General features: G+C 44.4%; 1 protein-coding gene across 1 annotated transcript in view; it reads right to left on the reverse strand.

The window, feature by feature from the left end:
• Nucleotides 1-26320, reverse strand: part of prlra (prolactin receptor a) — a 38329-nt gene that overhangs the window by 10056 nt on the left and 1953 nt on the right. Inside the window, exon 2 of the mRNA XM_046307486.1 lies at nucleotides 255-357. Within this exon, the coding sequence (XP_046163442.1) occupies nucleotides 255-324 (70 nt within the window). The 5' untranslated portion in view covers nucleotides 325-357. The remainder of the gene's footprint in view (nucleotides 1-254; nucleotides 358-26320) is intronic.

Consider the following 26320-nt stretch of genomic DNA (forward strand, 5'->3'; position numbering starts at 1 on the left):
CAAATCCCTGTGCTGACAAGGTACAAACCTGTTGTTCTGCCCCTGAACAGGCAGTTAACCCAATGTTCCTAGGCCGTCATTCACGATAATAATTTGTTCTTAACTGACTTGCCTAGTTAAATAAAGGCAAAATAAAATATGCCCCATGCGTAGTTTCATTCTGGACACACTGTCTCCCATTAATTCAGCCAGTTATATATGGACATTGTAGTCCAAATACAATCAGAGGTTACATGGCCTGGTCTTTGACTTACGTGCTCCCTGAGCAACCACAGGCAGGATTAGTGACAGTATCAGTGTTACTCCCACGTCTCTCCACATCATGACGCCTCACTGCCTCGCAAGTCAGGTTGAATTCTGGGAAAACAGAGACAGAAACAGACCAAGCATGAAGCATGACCAGGGATCAACCTATCAGGTGGCTCTGAACACTAGAACACTAGACAGGCGACATCATATGATTGAACCCCTGGTTGTCTTGTGTGATCAGTAGAAACAAGACTTGATGCTAGGGGAAACAACATGGCTTCTACCAGTATAGTATATGCCGGCCAAAGTCAGACCGAAGACCACGATGGAAATACGTTTTTTTTGTGTGTGTAATCCTACTTGATGATTTTAAATGCAGTGTATCAACTTGTGTTATTAGTGGAGTTGTATTTTGTAATTGACCGAACAAATTCTTGCCATCTGACCCGTTACATGATGAAAAGGGTCAATATGTCTCAATGGGTTCTAACTCATTTACTTGTTATATATCTTTATTGTTACATAAAGGGGCTGTACCTCCATCCTCAGGAAATAATACAAATTGTAGGTTTGCGTATTAGTATAGTATAGTATAGTATAGTATAGTATAGTATTAGTAGCCTCAACTAGACCAGATTTGGAAAGACAGCCATTCTAGACTGGTGTGTTAGTGAAGGTCAGTGTCAACTTGGTTCAACTGGGCCATCCCACCCTTGGTTCAACTGGGCCATCCCACCCTTGGTTCAACTGGGCCATCCCACCCTTGGTTCAACTGGGCCATCCCACCCTTGGTTCAACTGGGCCATCCCACCCTTGGTTCAACTGGGCCATCCCACCCTTGTTTCAACTGGGCCATCCCACCCTTGGTTCAACTGGGCCATCCCACCCTTGGTTCAACTGGGCCATCCCACCCTTGGTTCAACTGGAACATCCCACCCACTGGGCCATCCCACCCTTGGTTCAACTGGGCCATCCCACCCTTGGTTCAACTGGGCCATCCCACCCTTGGTTCAACTGGGCCATCCCACCCTGGGTTCAACTGGGCCATCCCGCCCTTGGTTCAACTGGGCCATCCCGCCCTTGGTTCAACTGGGCCATCCCGCCCTTGGTTCAACTGGGCCATCCCGCCCTTGGTTCAACTGGGCCATCCCGCCCTTGGTTCAACTGGGCCATCCCACCCTTGGTTCAACTGGGCCATCCCACCCTTGGTTCAACTGGGCCATCCCACCCTTGTCCAGGTGGTTGAGTTCAATTTCTAACCGCAAAGTATGTAGTTTAAATGACATTATATAATCCATCCATGGCCCCATTGAATTTCCACAGTCATGGAAATTCCCTCAGGATTGTGGTGTCAGGAAAATAACCTCTCACTCAACATCAACAAAACAGAGAAGGTGGAAAGTTTTAAGTTCCTCGGTGTACACATCACGGACAAACTGAAATGGTCCAACCACACAGACAGCGTGGTGAAGAAGGCACAACAGTGCATCTTTAACCTCAGGAGGCTGAAGAAATGTGTCTCGTCACCTAAAAGCCTCACAAACTTTTACAGATGGACAATCGAGAGCATCCTGTCGGGCTGTATCACCGCCTGGTACGGCAACCACCCTCAGTTGCAAGGCTCCCCAGAGGGTAGTGCGGTCTGCACAACGCATCACCGGGGACAAACTACCTGCCCTCCAGGACACCTACAGCACACGATGTCACAGGAAAGCCAAAAAGATCATCAAGGACAACAACCACCTGAGCCACTGCCTGTTCACCCCGCTATCATCCAGAAGGCGAGGTCGGTACAGGTGCATCAAAGCTGGGACCGAGAGACAGAAGCTGTTTTTCAATCTCAAGGTCATCAGACTGTTAAACAGCCATCACTAACACAGAGAGGCTGCTGCCAACATAGACTCAAATCTCTTGCCACTTTAATAAATGGATTTAGTAAAGGTATAACCAGTCACTTTAAATAATGGCACTTTAATAATGTCTACATATCCTACATTATTCATCTCATATGTATATACTGTATTTTATACCATCTATTGCATCTTGCCTATGCCGCACAGCCATCCATATATTTACATGTACATATTCCCACCCTTTATATTGTGTACATATAAGGTAGTTGTTGTGTATTTGTTAGATATTACTGCACTGTCGGAACTAGAAGCACACGCATTTCGCTACACTCGTATTAACATCTGCTAACCATGTGTATGTGATCAATATTTTTTATATTTTTTGCTTATAAAATATTTATTCATGTTGTCTTGATGTTTACCGCCATTCAGGTGAAAATCAATATAAGATCAGAATATAATACTAAGATGAGGAAAATAGCTGTGATATTTTGATAGAAAATAAGAATAACGGAAACAAAGAATAGCTGGAGAATTCAGCTTTTCAGGCAGAGTATTAAACATGTTTTATTTAATCATACACCTGAAACTGCTGAGGGAAAAATATTCCCTCAGCAACAGTTTCCTCCCAGTATCCTCTGTAGAGTAGGCCCTCTGCATGCTGACATCCTGTCTAATTGGGTAACTAACGAGGTCAATTAGGCTCTGTTCATAGTGACGAACAGGGTTCTCTACACTGTGATGTAATCTGTGTGCAAGGCGAGCCAGAAAGACGTGTGAATCTCTCTGACAGCTGGAGTGTGCTGTGCATAAGGTCTTATTACTGAGCAATTAATGGGTTCCTCCCAGGTCAGCATTTTATCTTAACACCTTGAGAAAGAGCTGGAATCACAAAGCCTTGCTACTTTGAAGTAGCCATGAGTCAATTGAATTTTTGAAGTGCCGTATATAGAATGATATAAAAATATATTTAAGGCCTGCAGAGAAGAGTAAACATGACAGAAAAGCTGGAGAAAAAGGATATTGTTTTCCCCCCATGTGTGCAAAGATTAACAAAGCCCCTCCTCTTTCCAGCTGGCATGTACAGCACATCTGATTGTGTAACGCTAAGGGCTTATGTGTCACCATAACCAAGGAGAAACAAATCCAAATCAAATCCAATTTGATTTGTCACATACACATGGTTAACAGATGTTAATGTGAGTGTAGCGAAATGCTTGTGCTTCTAGTAATCTAACCGAACAATTTCACAACAACTACCTTATACACTGCTACTGCTGCTTCTTTATCAGACTGCAATGCAAACCCCCATTTGCAGGACTGTGGATCGCAAAAAAATAAAAAATGAAGTGAAGGGATCACTAACTAATAGCGGCCAGTCAGAGATCGTCTGTTCTGCGTACCTCACTGGTACTTCCACTAAGCCGATGAAGTGAAGGGATCACTAACTAATAGCGGCCAGTCAGAGATCGTCTGTTCTGCGTACCTCACTGGTACTTCCACTAAGCCGATGAAGTGAAGGGATCACTAACTAATAGCGGCCAGTCAGAGATCGTCTGTTCTGCGTACCTCACTGGTACTTCCACTAAGCCGATGAAGTGAAGGGATCACTAACTAATAGCGGCCAGTCAGAGATCGTCTGTTCTGCGTACCTCACTGGTACTTCCACTAAGCCGATGAAGTGAAGGGATCACTAACTAATAGCGGCCAGTCAGAGATCGTCTGTTCTGCGTACCTCACTGGTACTTCCACTAAGCCGATGAAGTGAAGGGATCACTAACTAATAGCGGCCAGTCAGAGATCGTCTGTTCTGCGTACCTCACTGGTACTTCCACTAAGCCGATGAAGTAACACTTATTTAACTACATTGCTCCATCTAGCTACCTTGCTACCTCCATGACCTCTGACCCCTAGAGTGATGGTGGTATTTACTCCACGGTGCCTTGATTTCTACGTCATCCTAATCTGATAACTGTCAGATTAGAGTTGAAGTGGTTGAAAGGAGGGGAGGATTGTCCTCTGGCTGTATATAGCTCTGTCTTACATAACCATAGCATCACTAAGCTGCAGCCTGCTAAGCTGGCAAAGTGAGTGAAGGGAAAACAAACAGGGACGCTCATAAACGTAAATTGATTCATCGTCTGTATAGTGACCCTAAATGTTTTCGTTCTCACGGTTCTCATCTTTTGCTCACTCAGGTTCCTCTTTTTTCTATCCCTTGCTGGTTTATCCCTCTAGATACTTAATCGTGATTGAAAGGCTAAATTAAATCTCAACTATAGTCTAGATAACAATGGGTTAGGTTAATATCTTGTATTTTATTTCTTGGTCATTAGTAGTTCAACTAGATTTCTTTGGGATAAAAGCATGAAATAAATAAACTTTCTTGGGAATAACTGGGTCTAGGATAACCCTGGGTGGATAACCCTGGGTCTAGGATAACCCTGGGTCTAGGATAACCCTGGGTCTAGGATAACCCTGGGTCTAGGATAACCCTGGGTCTAGGATAGCCCTGGGTCTAGGATAACCCTGGGTCTAGGATAACCCTGGGTCTAGGATAACCCTGGGTCTAGGATAACCCTGGGTCTAGGATAACCCTGGGTCTAGGATAGCATCCTACATGTTAAGAGGCTACAGACTGATATTTCAGATGTGAGGTATCAGATTGTGCCCTGCGCGGTAAGGAGACCATAAGGCTTCTTCTGATAGGCCTATATCCTGATGCTCCCTTGGTGAATAACGATTAGGGATAGTTAATTATTAAGGGGCTCAGGTATAACTCTAGGCTAGTAGGGTTTTGAATGGCTCTGGTGGGTGCTGCCTTCAGACTGGAATACTAGGTCATTAGAACCTGACCTGGGCCTTGCCTTGTGCACAGGCCTGGTCGTCAAACATCAGTACACCAACTGGAGACTGCTACAAAAGCCACAATATACAATCTTAGAAAAAAGGGATCCAAAACTTATCTTTAGTTGTCCCCATAGGAGAACCCTTTTTTGTTCCAGGTAGAACTCTTTTGGGTTCCAACTCAAAAGGGTTCTGCCTGGAACCAAAAAGGGTTCTTCAAAGGGTTCTCCTATGGGGACAAGTGAAAACCCCTTTTAGGTTCTAGAGAGCCCCTTTTTCTCTAAGAGTGTATAGTAGGTATGATGGCTCAACAAAGTAGTCTTTAGACACTGTAATATCTTTCTATATGAATCACAGTACGCACACACACACACTAACCTTGACACACTCTCAGTCCATGTCAGAAGAACCTTGACTGTCATGTGACCTAAACAGTAAGTGTAAACCGGCCTGACCAGCCTCCTCATGATTCTGTTGATACAGGATGGGGACTGGGCTGTTGTGCACTGAGAAGTATCCTGGGGCATGGGATAATACACACACACACACACACACACACACGCACGCATGCACACACACACACGCACACACACACACACACACACAAACAAAACCAATTCAAGAAGATGGCTCTTCTTCCTTACATTGAAAAAAGTCTTTGGGTTAATAAACATCTTGGTTTGTGATTGGACTGGTTACTGTGTTTCCAAATGGCTGCCATTTCTAGTTATTCTAAGTTCTTTGACTGTGCTGACATTTTCCTCCAGGGCTGCAGCACACCACCAAGGTACACCTACTGTAGGTACACAGAGCACACGGGGAGGGTCGCTGAATAGCATTAAAAAGCAAGGTGCTGCTAGACATGGATATGATCTTTTTGCAATGAAAACACACTACTATAATACGATGTATGTCGGCACACCTCACTATTGATGTAAAGTGCCTTCAGGAAGCATTCACACGTTTTCCACATGTTGTTGTTACAGCCTGAATTTAAAAATGGATTAAATAAAAGTGTAAAACTGCAACACAAAAATGTGGCAAAGAAATTAACTTTAAAAAAACAAAGCTTTCTGTTTGGGACAAATCTAAAACAACAAAATCACTGAGTACCACTCTTCATACATTCAAGCTTGGTAGTGGCTGCATCGTGTTATGGGTATGCTTGTCATCGGCAAGGACTAGGGAGTTTAGGTTGAAAAGAAACAGAATAAATCTAAGCACAGGCAAAATCCTAGAGGAAAACCTGGTTCAGTCTGCTTTCCAACAGACACTGGGGAGACAAATTCACCTTTCAGCAGGACAATAACCTAAAGCACAAGGCCAAATCTACACTGGAGTTGCTTACCAAGATGACATTGAATGTTCCTGAGTGGACTAGTTACAGTTTTGACTTAAAATCAGCTTGAAAATCTACAGCAAGACTTGAATAATTTTTCAAATAATAATATGAAAATATTGTACAATCCAGGTGTGCAAAGCTCAGACAGACTGTTGTAAAACAAAATCACTGCCAAATGTGATTCTAACATGTATTGACTCAGCGATGTGAATACTTATGTACATTAAATTTTCAATATATTTGCATTTAAAAAAAAACTTTAAAAAAACCTTTTGTCATTATGGGATGATTATGGGATGATTATGGGATGATTATGGGATGTGTGTAGATGGGTGAGAGAGGGGGGTTTGTTGTTGTTTTAATCTTAATTGAGATGTGGAATAAGTCAAGGGGTATGAATACTTTATGAAGGAGCTGTATCAACACGATGGACATGGTCATTGGAGTGGCAGGATAGCCTAGTGGTTAGAGTGTTGGACTAGTAACCTGAAGGTTAATCCCTGAGCTGACAAGGTACAAATCTGTCGTTCTGCCCCTGAACAGGCAGTTAACCCACTGTTCCTAGGCCATCATTGAAAATAAGAATTTGTTCTTAACCGACTTGCCTTGTAAAATAAAAAATTGCAGGGCTCCCTGGTGAAAGAGACATTGGTCTCATTAGACTCCCTTCTTTATTGTTAATCTTCTGAATGGCACATAGAGGTTGCTGAGCGTCTTCAAACTGTCCCTTGTGTCTGATGAGTGGTATCTCCCATGACCAGGACCGCGTCCCAAATGGCAGCCTATTCCCTACATGGTACACTACTTTTAAGCCCTGCGGCTCTGGTCAGAAGTAGTGCACTAGGGCAGGGATGGGCAACTCCAGTCCTCGGGGGCCTGGTAGGTGTCATACGTTTAACCCAGCCCCAGCTAACACACCTGACTCCAACAATCAACGGATTATGATCTTCAGTTTAGAATGCAATTACTTTAATCAGCTGTGTTGACTAGGGATGTGGACAAAGTGTGACACCACTCCGACCCCCGAGGACTGGAGCTGCCCATCCCTGATGTAGGGAATAGGGTGTCATTTAGGAGGCGACCTAGGTCAAATGATGTATAAAAACTGAACCAGAGCATCATGGAACCTTTTGTAGGATGACGTTCATTGTAATGGAAACATCCGGAAGGTTGTCACTGTCGTACTGGAATGATACTGTACATAATGTACATGGTGAGCAGGCCCACTGGCATGGTTTTCTCACCACACAGACGTATATGCACAGAAAAACACATGGTACAACATATTGTGACGGTCTGTCTCACAGTAAATACCACTCGTGTTTCCTTCACCCTCACCATGTCTTATGCCTCAGTGTTTTCACTGTACACAGAGTCATGAAAACATTCTCTTCTTCCACCTCTAAAAGCTGCTACACCCTCCACTTCTGAGTAGCCTAGTAGCCTAGCCTGAGTAGCTCAGTAGCCTAGTCTGGGTAGCTCAGTAGCCTAGACTGGGTAGCTCAGTAGCCTAGCCTGGGTAGCTCAGTAGCCTAGCCTGGGTAGGTCAGTAGCCTAGCCTGGGTAGCTCAGTAGCCTAGCCTGAGTAGCTCAGTAGCCTAGTCTGGGTAGCTCAGTAGCCTAGTCTGGGTAGCTCAGTAGCCTAGCCTGGGTAGCTCAGTAGCCTAGTCTGGGTAGCTTAGTAGCCTAGCCTGGGTAGCTCAGTAGCCTAGCCTGGGTAGTTCAGTAGCCTAGCCTGGGTAGCTCAGTAGCCTAGTCTGGGTAGCTCAGTAGCCTAGTCTGGGTAGCTCAGTAGCCTAGCCTGGGTAGCTCAGTAGCCTAGTCTGGGTAGCTAGTAGCCTAGCCTGGGTAGCTCAGTAGCCTAGCCTGGGTAGTTCAGTAGCCTAGCCTGGGTAGCTCAGTAGCCTAGTCTGGGTAGCTCAGTAGCCTAGTCTGGGTAGCTCAGTAGCCTAGCCTGGGTAGCTCAGTAGCAAAACAGCCCTGAGATGAGGTTACTTAGTGGGAAAATAAAGTCTACTGTGTTTTACTACTGTACTTTTGCCATTGAAACTATGGTATGCTGAATCATTGGTCCAGTTTAGCCAAACCTCAGGTTGATGAGCTAACAAGTGTATGAGGATGATACCACTGTGCTTTCTGTTGACAACGCTCTAACATAACTGCAATCAGGCTTTTTGGGGCGGCAGGTAGCCTAGTGGGCCAGTAACCAGCAGGTAGCCTAGTGGGCCAGTAACCAGCAGGTAGCCTAGTGGGCCAGTAACCAGCAGGTAGCCTAGTGGGCCAGTAACCAGCAGGTAGCCTAGTGGGCCAGTAACCAGCAGGTAGCCTAGTGGGCCAGTAACCAGCAGGTAGCCTAGTGGGCCAGTAACCAGCAGGTAGCCTAGTGGGCCAGTAACCAGCAGGTAGCCTAGTGGGCCAGTAACCAGCAGGTAGCCTAGTGGGCCAGTAACCAGCAGGTAGCCTAGTGGGCCAGTAACCGAAAGGTTGCTGGATCGAATCCCCGAGCTGACAAGGTAAAAATCTGTCGTTCTGCCCCTGAACAAGGCAGTTAACCCACTGTTCCCCGGTAGGCTGTCATTGTAAATGAGAATTTGTTCTTAAGTGACTTGCCTAGTTAAATAAAGGTGAAATAAAAAAAATACAAAAATCATAATAAATGATGCTTTGCAGAAAACCTTTGTTGAACTGGAATCAGAACTTAATGCAAACAAATTTTCCAAATCACGTAAAAATGTATCTGCTGATATCCCAGGTTATTAATATCTGGATGGACGAGAAGCTATTTTTCAGAAAGCATATTGATTAGTTACTTAAGAAGTTAAGAATGAAAATGAACTTCCTTTATAAGAATAGGGCATACCTTTAATTAAATAGCCAATAACAAATCATTCAGTCGACATTCATACCAGTTATAGACCATGGGGAAAATCGATTATACGAATGCAGCTGCTATTGTACTGAAGACTGCGAACGCAGTTTATCATACCACACTCTGTATCAGAAAGTAGGTGGACCCTCCTTGAAGTCTCGTAGATTGATGCATTGCACTCTTTTTGTTTATAAAGCCCTCTTGCATAAGCTTCCACCGTACTTACTACATTATTAACCTACAGACATATACGAGCTACCATATACGGGCTATATTTTCTTTTGCCGCAATTAGACCTAAATTACAAAACGTTCTTTGATATTGATCACCAATATTTACATTTCCCAACAGACTAAATCATGGAGATTGATGGATATAAATTGATTTCCTTGATTTCTACGTCATCCTAATCTGATAATTTTCAGATTAGAGTTGAAGTGGTTGAAAGGAGGGGAGGATTGTCCTCTGGCTGTATATAGCTCTGTCTTACATAACCATAGCATCACTAAACTGCAGCCTGCTAAGCTTGCAAAGTGAGTGAAGGGAAAACAAACAGGGACGCTCATAAACGTAAATTGATTCATCGTCTGTATAGTGAGCCTAAATGTTTTCGTTCTCACGGTTCTCATCTTTTGCTCACTCAGGTTCCCCCCTTTTTCTATCCCTTGCTGGTTTATCCCTCTAGATACTTAATCGTGATTGAAAGGCTAAATTAAATCTCAACTATAGTCTAGATAACAATGGGTTAGGTTAATATCTTGTATTGGATTTCTTGGTTCAACTAGATATAAAAATACATCAATAAATGGCTTTGTGGGACATCTACAACCCGATACCAGTAAGCCTGCCAAAAGAAGTAGTAATTAATGATATTTACAATCTGCCTGCACTGCATTTACTCATTTACAACACTTACTTGGGCCTTTACTTTCTTTGGATTCAAACCATAAAATAAATACACTTTCTTTGGATTAAAACCATAAAATAAATACACTTTCTTTGGATTAAAACCATAAAATAAATACACTTTCTTTGGATTAAAACCATAAAATAAATTAACGTTCTTTGCACTAAAAGCAATTCTAGAACCTTGAGTCTAAAGATAAGATGGCATCCTAGAAGTTAAGTGAGGTGGTGTCCATGGCAACCCCACGGGGTGAATGATTACAATTATTCCTAGATAATGGTGGAGGAGGACTCTATTTTGCTCTTTTACCTCCCTTTCCCAGATACAATGACTGATTATGTTCAAACAACCATTTGTTACTCACAAGGAGTTTAGAACCGTCAGAGCACATTCAGGGCCAATGAGATGATGAATTCTACAATGAATTCTACAGCATCTGCCTTTTTTCTCTCTCTGATTCCTCCTGACAGTGGGATAAGGGTGTATTACAATTACAAGATCAAACAGCAGGGTTATGTTTGATCTTTCAGCCTGGACCAAAGGGGAACAGCAGAGCACGCTATTGTATTCTAGTGTGTTGTTGATTCCCAACACCCAATGCTTGTTCAGAGAATAGAATAGGTTACAGACTGTCATTTCAGAAGGTGTGAGGTATCAAATCCCCGAGTTAACACACTGTGCGGTAAGGAGATCCAAGTGCTTCTTCTGATAGGCCTATATCCTGACGCTCCCTGGGTGAATAACGATTAGGGATAGTTAATTATTAAGGGGCTCAGGTATAACTCTAGGCTAGTAGGGTTTTGAATGGCTCTGGTGGGTGCTGCCTTCAGACTGGAACAGTAGGTATTTAGTTTGTAAGTGTGTAGTTGTTTAGATATCTTTCTATATGAATCACAGTAAGCACACACACACACACACACACTAACCTTGACACACTCTCAGGCCTTGTCAGAAGAACCTTGACTGTCATGTGACCTAAACAGTAAAGTGTAAACCGGCCTGACCAGCCTCCTCATGATTATGTTGATACAGGATGGGGACTGGGCTGTTGTGCACTGAGAAGTATCCTGGGGCATGGGATAATACACGCACGCACGCACGCACGCACGCACGCACGCACGCACGCACGCACGCACGCACGCACGCACGCACACACACACACACACACCACACACACACACACACACACACACACACACACACACACACACACACACAAACAAACAAACAAACAAACAAACAAACAAACAAACAAACAAACAAACAAACAAACAAACAAACAAACAAACAAACAAACAAACAAACAAACAAAACCAATTCAAGAGGATGGCTCTTCTTCCTAACATTGAAAAAAGTCTTTGGGTTAATAAACATCTTGGTTTGTGACTGGACTGGTTACTGTGTTGCCAAATGGCTGCCATTTCTAGTTATTCTAAGTTCTTTGACTGTGCTGACATTTTCCTCCAGGGCTGCAGCACACCACCAAGGTACACCTACTGTAGGTACACAGAGCACACGGGGAGGGACGCTGAATAGCATCAGAACCCTTTTTTCCCCCTAAGAGTTTAGGTCAAATTATTTACAAAGTGTAAAAACTGAACCAGAGCATCATGGGACATTTTGTAGGATGAGATTCATTGTAATGGAAACATCCAGAAGGTTGTCACTGTTTGTACTGGAAAGATACTGTACATAATGTACATGGTGAGCAGACCCCCTGGCATGGTGTTCTCCCCAGTGGTTTAAACGCGGAGAGACATCTCATACAGACACATATGCACGGACAAACACACGGCACAACACACTGTGCCATATGTTGCTTACAGTAAACATCACAAGTGTTTACCCCTCTGTCCTGTCTCACATACTTCCTTCACCGTCACCGTGTCTTATGCCTCAGTGTTTTCACTGTACACAGAGTCATGAAAACATTCTCTTCTTCCACCTCTAAGAGCTGCTACACCCTCCACTTCTGAGTAGCCTAGTAGCCTAGTCTGAGTAGCCTAGTCTAGGTAGCTCAGTAGCCTAGTAGCCTCGTCTGGGTAACTCAGTAGCCTAGTCAGGGTAGCTCAGTAGCCTAGTAGCCTCGTCTGGGTAGCTCAGTAGCCTAGTCTGGGTAGCTCAGTAGCCTAGTAGCCTAGTAGCCTCGTCTGGGTAGCTCAGTAGCCTAGTCTGGGTAGCTCAGTAGCCTAGTAGCCTCGTCTGGGTAGCTCAGTAGCCTAGTCTGGGTAGCTCAGTAGCCTAGCCTAGGTATCTCAGTAGCCTAGTAGCCTCGTCTGGGTAGCTCAGTAGCCTAGTCTGGGTAGCTCAGTAGCCTAGTAGCCTCGTCTGGGTAGCTCAGTAGCCTAGTCTGGGTAGCTCAGTAGCCTAGTAGCCTAGCCTAGGTATCTCAGTAGCCTCGTCTGGGTAACTCAGTAGCCTAGTAGCCTCGTCTGGGTAACTCAGTAGCCTAGTAGCATAGCCTAGGTAGCTCAGTAGCCTAGTCTGGGTAGCTCAGTAGCCGAGTAGCAAAACAGCCCTGAGATGAGGTTACTTAGTGGGAAAATAAACTCTACTGTGTTTTACTACTGTACTTACTACTGAGAGAGAGAGCAAAGTGAAAGCATGTAGATGAGAGCAGCTTCGCCCTGTTCACAACTATACAAATAGATTTAGTTTGAATTTGAACATATCTACACATGCATACTATCTCAATCAGCCTGACTAACCGGTGTCTGTAGGTAGCCTCGCTACTGTTATAGCCTCGCTACTGTTATATTTTTCACTGTCTTTTTACTGTTTTATTTCTTTACTTATCTATTGTTCACCTAATATCTTTTTTGCACTGTTGGTTAGAGCCTGTAAGTAAGCATTTCACTGTAAGGTTGTATTTGGCGCACGTGACAAATAGACTTTGATTTGAGTTAATTGCCATTACCTCACCACAGCTACTGTGGGGACAGCATAGAGATAAATCAATCTCACGCAACCTTTATCTGCACACAACCTCCACAGGGGCTTGACCCTAAGTGTTAATTCCCAATTCTATGGACGCTGACAGACACAGGCACAGCAATAGCCACGTCTACCACCACCACCTCTGACAACCTTGTTGAATGTTCTGCACATCAAACCTTGCTGCTTGGCACAACATGTGCCAACCACACTCATACAAACAAAGTTGTACCTTTTCCTAGATGAATGTAGCCTAGATTGGATTTTAGGACTGGGGTTGATGTGATAAATCCTTGGAGTGTTAATCATTGTTAATAACCATGTTTTTTAAAATTGTTTTATTACCAATCTTATCTGTAGATTATTTTGGCTAAACTAAAAATGGCAGTTGACTTGACACCTACAGAGCTAATTATATATAATCAAGGGTATGATGCAAATACACATGTCAGTGCTGAGAGATGAGTGAGCAGCTTCTCTCTCAGCTGACAGCTCGTCTCCTCAATTCAAAACGAGCACACAACAGGATTACTCATTGACTCACAGGGGTAATCTCATTACACAATTCACAAATCAGCACTTTCCACCGATCCATTTACTACTAACTAGCCTCGACTACAGTGGGTTTCATAAGTATTCATCTCCTTCCATTTCATTCACATTTTATTGTTTTACAAAGTAGGATTATAATGGATTTAATTGTCATTTTTTGTCAACGATTTACACTAAATACCCAATGTGAAAAGTGGAAGAAAAAATATATACTTTAAAAAAAAGATGAATAAAAAATAAAAGATGAATATATCTTGATTAGATAAGTATTCACCCCCCTGAGTCAATACATGTTAGAATCACCTTTGGCAGTGATTACAGCTGTGAGTCTTCATGGGTAAGTCTCTAAGAGCTTTACACACCTGGATTGTGCAAGATTTGCCCATTTTTCTTTTCATAATTCTTCAAGCTCTATCAAGGTGTTGGGGATCATGGCTAGACAGTAAGCCAAAGCTGTAACTTGGCCACGTAGGAACATTCATTGTCTTCTTGGTAAGTCACTCCAGTGTAGATTTGGTCTTGTGTTTTAGGTTATTGTCCTGCTGAAAAGGTGAATTCCTCTCCCAGTGTCTGATGTAAAGCAGACTGAATCAGACTCTCCTCTAGGGTCCCGTTGGTTTTTATCCTGAAAAACTCCCCAGTCTTTGCCGATGACAAGCATAACCATACCATGACGCAGCCACCACCATCCTTGAAAATAAGGAGGCAGTTACTCAGTGATGTCTGGTGTTGGATTTGGCTTAAACATTTGGCTTTGCTTTTAAGCCAAAAAGTGTTTTCCTTTGCTGTGTTTTTTCAAATTTGGGGTAAAGGATTGTTGCAGGATGCATGTTTCTATTTTTTATTTATTTTATTCTGTATATTTGTATTCTTCTTGTCACTCTGTCATTTAAGTCATTATTGTTGTTGATCCATCCTCAGTTTTCTCCCATCACAGCTACTGAACTCAGTAGCTGTTTTAAAATCACTAACGGCCTCATAGCGACATCCCTGAGCAGGTTCTCCAGCTCAGATCTGAAGGATGACTGTATTTTTGATGTGTCTCTGTAGTTTAATATATCACCCACAATTATTTATGCACTTGACCGTGCAGTGATATTCAATGTCTAATTTGTTATTGTTACCCATCTACCAATCACTACCCTTCTTTGAGGCTTTTGAAAATCTCCTTGGTCTTTGTACTTTAATCTGTGCTAAATTCAATATTTGACTTTGGGACCTTACTGATGTTGAATGTATGGGGGACGGGGGACGGGGAACACACAACCTGTTGAAGGTTCTTCCTATGAAACCTCACTGATCTTCAGCCACACTCACACTCAAACAAAGTTGTCATTTAAAAATCATGTCAACCACAATTATTTCACACAGAGTGAGTCCATGTAACTTAATGTGTGATTTGTTAAGCCACATTTTACTCCGAAACTAACTTAAGCCTGCCTAAACCAAGGAGGTGAATACTTTACATTTTATTTCATTCATTATTATAAATTAGTACGAATGTATAAAACATTTGTTTTTTCCAGTTTGACATGGTCAAGATTTTTGTGTAGACCTATGACAAAAAAAACCCACACAATTTATTCCATTTGAATCCCATTTTATAAAGCAACAAAATGTGGAAAAAAAAAACAAGGGGTGGGGGGGTGAATACTTATGATACCGACTGTGTGTAGACTATACAGCCTATGTTGATCACTTTTTACCTTTAAGAAAAAGCTAAATGGAGGTGTATATCTGTGTCACGTCTCTGACTGCTGAGAAATTGGCACAGCACAGCAGCGTGCTTTGAACAGAATAGAGGAAAATGACAGTCAAAGTATGGAATGTGAAATGTCAGGACAACAATTCCTCTAACATAGCAATCAATCTTATATTGGTGAATGTCTGGCTAATGTTGAGGCTTATGCATTATGCCACCTTAAAAAGTTAGCCTCAACATTAGCCAGACATTCACCAATATAAGATTGATTGCTATGTTAGAGGAATTATGTGTGTCCGATGCTTATATTTATCCTGTTACACACTTTACACACATGTGTTATGGAAATGTGTTTACCCTGAGACAACCGCAAGGAGAATCGTCACGGAAACGATCACCATTGTCCAGCACCCCTGGAACAAAGTGGTCCTTCTGTAGCTCAGTTGGTAGAGCATGGCGCTTGTAACGCCAGGGTAGTGGGTTCGATTCCCGGGACCACCCATACGTAGAATGTATGCACACATGACTGTAAGTCGCTTTGGATAAAAGCGTCTGCTAAATGGCATATATTATTATTATAATTGGGGTTAAGTGCCTTGCTCAAGAGCACAGCGACAGATTTTCACCTTATCGGCTCTGATGTTCAAACCAGCAACCTGTCGGTTACTGGCCCGTTGGTTAAACATCAAAGCTAACCACTGCCTCACAGGATATGGTGTCCCAGGGCCGACGTTATGGGAGGACCTTAGGGGGCCTGGCCCGCCCTACCGTACGTCCTTGCCCGTCCAAATAAAATATAATAATACAAAAATAAACAGAAAAATAAATCTCAGATGAAGCATCTGAGAGAGTGAAACAGCTCCCCTCTGTCTCAGTATGTGTAGACCATGTATCTGATGCTGTCTGGACAGTGAAACAGCTCCCCTCTGTCTCAGTATGTGTAGACCATGTATCTGAGGCTGTCTGGACAGTGAAACAGCTCCCCTCTGTCTCAGTATGTGTAGACCATGTATCTGATGCTGTCTGGACAGTGAAACAGCTCCCCTCTGTCTCAGTATGTGTAGACCATGTATCTGATGCTGTCTGGACAGTGAAACAGCTCCCCTCTGTCTCAGTATGTGTAGACCATGTATCTGATGCTGTCTGGACAGTGAAACAGCTCCCCTCTGTCTCAGTATGTGTAGACCATGTATCTGAGGCTGTCTGGACAGTGAAACAGCTCCCCTCTGTCTCAGTATGTGTAGACCATGTATCTGAGGCTGTCTGGACAGTGAAACAGCTCCCCTCTGTCTCAGTATGTGTAGACCATGTATCTGAGGCTGTCTGGACAGTGAAACAGCTCCCCTCTGTCTCAGTATGTGTAGACCATGTATCTGATGCTGTCTGGACAGTGAAACAGCTCCCCTCTGTCTCAGTATGTGTAGACCATGTATCTGATGCTGTCTGGACAGTGAAACAGCTCCCCTCTGTCTCAGTATGTGTAGACCATGTATCTGATGCTGTCTGGACAGTGAAACAGCTCCCCTCTGTCTCAGTATGTGTAGACCATGTATCTGAGGCTGTCTGGACAGTGAAACAGCTCCCCTCTGTCTCAGTATGTGTAGACCATGTATCTGAGGCTGTCTGGACAGTGAAACAGCTCCCCTCTGTCTCAGTATGTGTAGACCATGTATCTGAGGCTGTCTGGACAGTGAAACAGCTCCCAGTGAAACAGCTCCCCTCTGTCTCAGTATGTGTAGACCATGTATCTGAGGCTGTCTGGACAGTGAAACAGCTCCCCTCTGTCTCAGTATGTGTAGACCATGTATCTGAGGCTGTCTGGACAGTGAAACAGCTCCCCTCTGTCTCAGTATGTGTAGACCATGTATCTGATGCTGTCTGGACAGTGAAACAGCTCCCCTCTGTCTCAGTATGTGTAGACCATGTATCTGATGCTGTCTGGACAGTGAAACAGCTCCCCTCTGTCTCAGTATGTGTAGACCATGTATCTGATGCTGTCTGGACAGTGAAACAGCTCCCCTCTGTCTCAGTATGTGTAGACCATGTATCTGATGCTGTCTGGACAGTGAAACAGCTCCCCTCTGTCTCAGTATGTGTAGACCATGTATCTGATGCTGTCTGGACAGTGAAACAGCTCCCCTCTGTCTCAGTATGTGTAGACCATGTATCTGATGCTGTCTGGACAGTGAAACAGCTCCCCTCTGTCTCAGTATGTGTAGACCATGTATCTGATGCTGTCTGGACAGTGAAACAGCTCCCCTCTGTCTCAGTATGTGTAGACCATGTATCTGATGCTGTCTGGACAGTGAAACAGCTCCCCTCTGTCTCAGTATGTGTAGACCATGTATCTGATGCTGTCTGGACAGTGAAACAGCACCTCTCTGTCTCAGTATGTGTAGACCATGTATCTGATGCTGTCTGGACAGTGAAACAGCTCCCCTCTGTCTCAGTATGTGTAGACCATGTATCTGATGCTGTCTGGACAGTGAAACAGCTCCCCTCTGTCTCAGTATGTGTAGACCATGTATCTGATGCTGTCTGGACAGTGAAACAGCTCCCCTCTGTCTCAGTATGTGTAGACCATGTATCTGATGCTGTCTGGACAGTGAAACAGCTCCCCTCTGTCTCAGTATGTGTAGACCATGTATCTGATGCTGTCTGGACAGTGAAACAGCACCTCTCTGTCTCAGTATGTGTAGACCATGTATCTGATGCTGTCTGGACAGTGAAACAGCTCCCCTCTGTCTCAGTATGTGTAGACCATGTATCTGATGCTGTCTGGACAGTGAAACAGCTCCCCTCTGTCTCAGTATGTGTAGACCATGTATCTGAGGCTGTCTGGACAGTGAAACAGCTCCCCTCTGTCTCAGTATGTGTAGACCATGTATCTGAGGCTGTCTGGACAGTGAAACAGCTCCCCTCTGTCTCAGTATGTGTAGACCATGTATCTGATGCTGTCTGGACAGTGAAACAGCACCTCTCTGTCTCAGTATGTGTAGACCATGTATCTGATGCTGTCTGGACAGTGAAACAGCACCCCTCTGTCTCAGTATGTGTAGACCATGTATCTGATGCTGTCTGGACAGTGAAACAGCTCCCCTCTGTCTCAGTATGTGTAGACCATGTATCTGATGCTGTCTGGACAGTGAAACAGCTCCCTCTGTCTCAGTATGTGTAGACCATGTATCTGATGCTGTCTGGACAGTGAAACAGCACCTCTCTGTCTCAGTATGTGTAGACCATGTATCTGATGCTGTCTGGACAGTGAAACAGCACCCTCTGTCTCAGTATGTGTAGACCATGTATCTGATGCTGTCTGGACAGTGAAACAGCTCCCCTCTGTCTCAGTATGTGTAGACCATGTATCTGATGCTGTCTGGACAGTGAAACAGCTCCCCTCTGTCTCAGTATGTGTAGACCATGTATCTGATGCTGTCTGGACAGTGAAACAGCTCCCCTCTGTCTCAGTATGTGTAGACCATGTATCTGATGCTGTCTGGACAGTGAAACAGCTCCCCTCTGTCTCAGTATGTGTAGACCATGTATCTGATGCTGTCTGGACAGTGAAACAGCTCCCCTCTGTCTCAGTATGTGTAGACCATGTATCTGATGCTGTCTGGACAGTGAAACAGCTCCCCTCTGTCTCAGTATGTGTAGACCATGTATCTGATGCTGTCTGGACAGTGAAACAGCTCCCCTCTGTCTCAGTATGTGTAGACCATGTATCTGATGCTGTCTGGACAGTGAAACAGCTCCCCTCTGTCTCAGTATGTGTAGACCATGTATCTGATGCTGTCTGGACAGTGAAACAGCTCCCCTCTGTCTCAGTATGTGTAGACCATGTATCTGATGCTGTCTGGACAGTGAAACAGCACCCCTCTGTCTCAGTATGTGTAGACCATGTATCTGATGCTGTCTGGACAGTGAAACAGCTCCCCTCTGTCTCAGTATGTGTAGACCATGTATCTGATGCTGTCTGGACAGTGAAACAGCTCCCCTCTGTCTCAGTATGTGTAGACCATGTATCTGATGCTGTCTGGACAGTGAAACAGCTCCCCTCTGTCTCAGTATGTGTAGACCATGTATCTGATGCTGTCTGGACAGTGAAACAGCTCCCCTCTGTCTCAGTATGTGTAGACCATGTATCTGATGCTGTCTGGACAGTGAAACAGCACCTCTCTGTCTCAGTATGTGTAGACCATGTATCTGATGCTGTCTGGACAGTGAAACAGCTCCCCTCTGTCTCAGTATGTGTAGACCATGTATCTGATGCTGTCTGGACAGTGAAACAGCTCCCCTCTGTCTCAGTATGTGTAGACCATGTATCTGAGGCTGTCTGGACAGTGAAACAGCTCCCCTCTGTCTCATTATGTGTAGACCATGTATCTGAGGCTGTCTGGACAGTGAAACAGCTCCCCTCTGTCTCAGTATGTGTAGACCATGTATCTGATGCTGTCTGGACAGTGAAACAGCACCTCTCTGTCTCAGTATGTGTAGACCATGTATCTGATGCTGTCTGGACAGTGAAACAGCACCCTCTGTCTCAGTATGTGTAGACCATGTATCTGATGCTGTCTGGACAGTGAAACAGCTCCCCTCTGTCTCAGTATGTGTAGACCATGTATCTGATGCTGTCTGGACAGTGAAACAGCTCCCTCTGTCTCAGTATGTGTAGACCATGTATCTGATGCTGTCTGGACAGTGAAACAGCACCTCTCTGTCTCAGTATGTGTAGACCATGTATCTGATGCTGTCTGGACAGTGAAACAGCACCCCTCTGTCTCAGTATGTGTAGACCATGTATCTGATGCTGTCTGGACAGTGAAACAGCTCCCCTCTGTCTCAGTATGTGTAGACCATGTATCTGATGCTGTCTGGACAGTGAAACAGCACCTCTCTGTCTCAGTATGTGTAGACCATGTATCTGATGCTGTCTGGACAGTGAAACAGCACCCCTCTGTCTCAGTATGTGTAGACCATGTATCTGATGCTGTCTGGACAGTGAAACAGCTCCCCTCTGTCTCAGTATGTGTAGACCATGTATCTGATGCTGTCTGGACAGTGAAACAGCTCCCCTCTGTCTCAGTATGTGTAGACCATGTATCTGATGCTGTCTGGACAGTGAAACAGCACCCCTCTGTCTCAGTATGTGTAGACCATGTATCTGATGCTGTCTGGACAGTGAAACAGCTCCCATCTGTCTCAGTATGTGTAGACCATGTATCTGATGCTGTCTGGACAGTGAAACAGCTCCCATCTGTCTCAGTACGTGTAGACCATGTATCTGATGCTGTCTGGACAGTGAAACAGCTCCCATCTGTCTCAGTATGTGTAGACCATGTATCTGATGCTGTCTGGACAGTGAAACAGCTCCCATCTGTCTCAGTACGTGTAGACCATGTATCTGATGCTGTCTGGACAGTGAAACAGCTCCCCTCTGTCTCAGTACGTGTAGACCATGTATCTGATGCTGTCTGGACAGTGAAACAGCTCCCCTCTGTCTCAGTACGTGTAGACCATGTATCTGATGCTGTCTGGACAGTGAAACAGCTCCCATCTGTCTCAGTACGTGTAGACCATGTATCTGATGCTGTCTGGACAGTGAAACAGCTCCCATCTGTCTCAGTATGTGTAGACCATGTATCTGATGCTGTCTGGACAGTGAAACAGCTCCCATCTGTCTCAGTACGTGTAGACCATGTATCTGATGCTGTCTGGACAGTGAAACAGCTCCCATCTGTCTCAGTACGTGTAGACCATGTATCTGATGCTGTCTGGACAGTGAAACAGCTCCCATCTGTCTCAGTACGTGTAGACCATGTATCTGATGCTGTCTGTTCAAAAAGAGTATCAGATACATGGGCAACACATGAGTTGGATGCTTTCTCTTTGTGAGGTCATTTCAGCCATGTGAATTGAAGGGAAGTTGGTGTTTACAGTGTGGTGTACTATTCGGATGCTGGAATAGGCCTTTCTCTCATTTCCAAGTTGGGACTTCCGGTTTTGGGAAATCCTATATCCGATCTAAGGCGTATCCGATCTAAGGCGTATCCGATCTAAGGCTTATCCGATCTAAGGCGTATCCGATCTATGGCGTATCCGATCTAAGGCGTATCTGATCTAAGGCGTATCCGATCTAAGGCGTATCCGATCTAAGGCGTATCCGATCTAAGGCGTATCCGATCTATGGCGTATCCGATCTAAGGCGTATCCGATCTAAGGCGTATCCGATCTAAGGCGTATCCGATCTAAGGCGTATCCGATCTAAGGCGTATCCGATCTAAGGCGTATCCGATCTAAGGCGTATCCGATCTAAGGCGTATTCCGATCTAAGGCGTATCCGATCTAAGGCGTATCCGATCTAAGGCGTATCCGATCTAAGGCGTATCCGATCTATGGCGTATCCGATCTAAGGCGTATCCGATCTAAGGCGTATCCGATCTAAGGCGTATCCGATCTAAGGCGTATCCGATCTAAGGCGTATTCGATCTAAGGCGTATTCGATCTAAGGCGTATCCGATCTAAGGCGTATCCGATCTAAGGCGTATCCGATCTAAGGTGTATCCGATCTAAGGCGTATCCGATCTAAGCCGTATCCGATCTAAGCCGTATCCGATCTAAGGCGTATGGTCTTTTCTCAATAGAAATGCTCAAAGCAAGAGCAAGTCTTGTTGTAGAGTACCTCTTTGTTTGAATTGGAGACAAAAATCTAAGGCCTCGCACTTTGAAGTCAACCTGAGTTGGGCTGGTCTTGGAGGGCTAGCTCAATTTGCGTTTGCACTGCCTCTAGATTAGAAACGATGTCATGTTGCTAGCGAGCCAATATGACTGTGCAACAGAGAGGAAGAGGAAGAGAGAGCCACAACTTTGCCAAAAAGTCTCCCTCCAGTAGGTGGCGTTTCTCTTTGTTTCGCCCACCAAGCAAGGAGTTTTTGTACAGACGACAATGAGTGTCGAATTTCGCCAACAACAAAAAATGTATGGCTTATTTTTTATTTGAGGTTTATTTGATTGAATAGAGGTTTTGTAATACTGACGTTGTTACGGGTGGACTGATATAAGTAGGAGACGTGACATCCCGGTAACTTTGCAGAAAAACACTTTATGTTGGAACATTGCTGCGAGGACTTGCTTCCATTCAGCCACAAGAGAATTAGTGAGGTTGGGCACTGATGTTGGGCGATTAGGCCTGGCTCGCAGTCGGCGTTCTAATTCATCCCAAAGGTGTTTGATGGGTTTGAGGTCAGAGCGCTGTGCAGGCCAGTCAAGTTCTTCCACAACATTTTTGTAAGGACCTCTGTGCCCGGGGCCATTGTTATGCTAAAACAGGAAAAGGCATTCCCCAAACTGTTGCCACAAAGTTGGAAGCACAGAATCATCTAGAATATCATTGTATGCTGTAACGTTAAGATTTCCCTTCACTGGAACTAAAGGGCCTAGTCTGAACAATGAAAAACAGCCCCAGACCATTATTCCTCCTCTACCAAACTTTACAGCTGGCACTGTGCATTGGGTTAGGTAGAATTCTCCTGGCATCCGCCAAACCCAGATTAGTCCGTCGGACTGCCAGATGGTGAAGCGTGATTCATCTCTCCAGAGAACACGTTTCTACTACTCTAGAGTCCAATGGCGGTGAGCTTTACACCCCTCCAGCCGACGCTTGGCATTGCTCATGGGGATCTTAGTCTTGTGTGCGGCTGCTCGGCCATGGAAACCCATTTTTAACCTTCCGATGAACAGTTATTGTGCTGACGTTGCTTCCAGAGGCCGTTTGGAACTCGGTAGTGAATGTTGCAAACGAGGACAGATGATTTGTACGCACTACAGCACTCGCCGGTCCCGTTCTGTGAGCTTGTGTGGCCTACCACTTTGCGGCTGAGCCGTTGTTGCTCCTAGACGTTTCCACCTCACAATAACAGCACTTACAGTAGACCAGGGCAGCTCTCGCAAGGCAGAAATTTGATGAACTGACTTGGTGGAAAGGTGGCATCCAATGACGGCGCCACGTTGAAAGTCACTGAGCTCTTCAGTAAGCCCATGAGGTTGGTGGCATCTTAATTGGGGAGTTCTTGAAAAAGAAAAGGAGAGCCGCCCACTCTAGGAGCTCAGATGCAATTAATAACCTAATAACCAACGTTTCAACAGACAAGCTGTCTTCATCAGGGTATATGAATTGGGGAGAACAGGCTTGTGGTAATGACTGGAGCAGAATCAGTGGAATGGTATAAAATACCATACCATTTCCAGGTGTTTGATGACAATCCATTTGCTCCATTCTGACCATTATTATGAGTCGCTCTCCCCTCAGCAGCCTCCAATGTCAGTAAGGTAATTCTAATGTCAATGTTTACCTATGGAGATTGCATGGCTGTGTCCTCGATGTTATACACCTGTCAGCAACGGGTATGGCTGAAATAGCCGAATCCACTAATTTGAAGCGGTGTCCACATACTTTTGTATATATAGTGTATTTCGTTGATTGTACAGTATGTTATATACAGTCTTAGCAAGCTCTTTGGCAGATAGCTAATCTTTTCTAGCTATAATATTTAGCTATCTAGCTCGCGTTGCAACCATTAGCCTAGCTAGATAGCATAAAATTTGGTTGATAGAACGGAGATTATGTCAGTAACAGTGGAGGTCAGTGCTGTGTAAGATCAGGGAGGACAATAATTTTTTTATGAGTATGGCCTTATTTCTATTACAGCATATTGGATGACTGTCATTCATATTCCATTCACCAAGCTCAATGTAACATTGACAGGTTTAGGCTCCTACATGATACTCGAATTTGCCCTCTACCCGTCATGAGGTTGCTACAACCTAGCCTACAAATGAAGGTTTATAACATAGGTGCACAGGTCAAGAGACATTTTTTAGTAACCAAGGTGACAGACAGTGGCATTCAATACCGCCTTGCAGACTCTTGCCTGAATCTAGCTGATCTAGGGTGTAATCATTAGTCCAAACAGTTTTAGTTGCGAAACGTTACAAGAGTTTAATGGACACATTCAGGTAGGTTCATACCCATTTCGTTCCGTTTCTTTCCATTGAAAAAACATTTTGCAACAGAATTGGAAGAATGAATACACCTCTGATCACTCGCACACACAGGTCACTTTCATAGCAGCCATACAAACAGCATCATCACATCTACCTGCTCTCATCCTCTCACATTTTCCCTTCACTTGTAGACTTCAGTGCACAACACAACAGCTGTCTGTGACCAGGTTGAAAAAACCTCTCCATGCCAAACCTTAGTCATAGTCAACATACAGTAGCTACAAGAACTAAGGCGTTAGTAAACCCACACAATTCAATCTATGTGCACTATTACACAGTAGTGTACAGCCAGTAGCTGAACAGTTACACCGGTGGGCCCAGGTGGCAATACATGTTTAAAAAACGAAGATCTTCTGAATTTCCCAACACCTTTCTGATGCATTTCAGTCACTAAAAACCACACTGTCTTCAGATTGAAAAACTGTCAAAAATAGTGTCCGACAGATTTGTAATAGACCAAATAAATTTTAAAACGTTTTTTTTTTTTTACATGGTGGGATCATTGATTGGCCGAGCTGATTACTGAGTTGCAGCTGTCAGTGAAAAGCATCTAAAATATGTGTGAAGATGATAATTTGATAATAATTTCAAATGTTGAGACAAGAAGAAGGGGAGGGGTGTGTGGCGGAGATATAGGCGAATCTCTCCACAATGCAATCTCTCAACCTTCTCCCACCAATCTCTCAACCTTCTCCCACCAATCTCTCAACCTTCTCCCACCAATCGCTCAGCTTTCTCCCACCAATCTCTCAGCCTTCTCCCACCAATCTCTCAGCCTTCTCCCACCAATCTCTCAGCCTTCTCCCACCAATCTCTCAGCCTTCTCCCACCAATCTTTCAACCTTCTCCCGCCAATCTCTCAGCCTTCTCCCACCAATCTCTCAGCCTTCTCCCACCAATCTCTCAGCCTTTTCCCACCAATCTCTCAGCCTTCTCCCACCAATCTCTCAGCCTTTTCCCACCAATCTCTCAGCCTTCTCCTGCCAATCTCTCAGCCTTCTCCCACCAATCTCTCAGCCTTTTCCCACCAATCTCTCAGCCTTTTCCCACCAATCTCTCAGCCTTCTCCCACCAATCTCTCAGCCTTCTCCCACCAATCTCTCAACCTTCTCCCACCAATCTCTCAACCTTCTCCTGCCAATCTCTCAGCCTTCTCCCACCAATCTCTCAGCCTTCTCCCACCAATCTCTCAGCCCTTTCCCACCAATCTCTCAGCCTTCTCCTGCAAATTTATTGTGTGAATTGTTTTCCCCTTTGATTGTTTATTTTGATAAATTCCCCATTACATATGTCACCAGTAGTACATGACCTGTTAATCCCCATAACTCGGTTACATTCATTTATGTTAATGCATGTATTAATTACAATATTCTACAGTTCTCATTCTTAGATTAGAACGTTATCCTTCACTCATGCTGCCAAATGTACTCTCGTATTGGATGCAGCCTATCACATATACTACCCACGACTGCGACCTGTACGCTCTCGTTGGCTGGCTGGCTCCAGGTCATCTACAAGTCTCTGCTAGGTAATGCCCTGCCTTACCTCAGCTCACTGGTCACCATAGTAGCACCCACCCGTAGCACGCGCTCCAGCAGGTATATCTCACTGGTCACCCCCAAAGCCAATTCTTCCTTTGGCTGCCTTTCTTTCCAGTTCTCTGCTGCCAACGACTGGAACAAACTGCAAAAATCACTGAAGCTGGAGACTCATATCTCCCTCACTAGCTTTAAGCACCAGCTGTCAGAGCAGCTCACAGATTACTGCACCTGCACATAGCTCATCTGTAAATAGCCCATCCAATTTACCTCATCCCTATACTGTATTTAATTATTTATCTTGCTCCTTTGCACCCCAGCACCTCTACTTGCACATTCATCTTCTGCACATCTACCATTCCAGTGTTTAATTGCTATATTGTAATTACTTCACCACCATGGCCTATCTATTGCCTTTACCTCCCTTATCCTACCTCATTTGCACATACTGTATATATACTTTT

This window comes from Oncorhynchus gorbuscha, linkage group LG16 (genome assembly GCF_021184085.1).
Source record: "Oncorhynchus gorbuscha isolate QuinsamMale2020 ecotype Even-year linkage group LG16, OgorEven_v1.0, whole genome shotgun sequence".
NCBI classification, from domain to species: domain Eukaryota; kingdom Metazoa; phylum Chordata; class Actinopteri; order Salmoniformes; family Salmonidae; genus Oncorhynchus; species Oncorhynchus gorbuscha.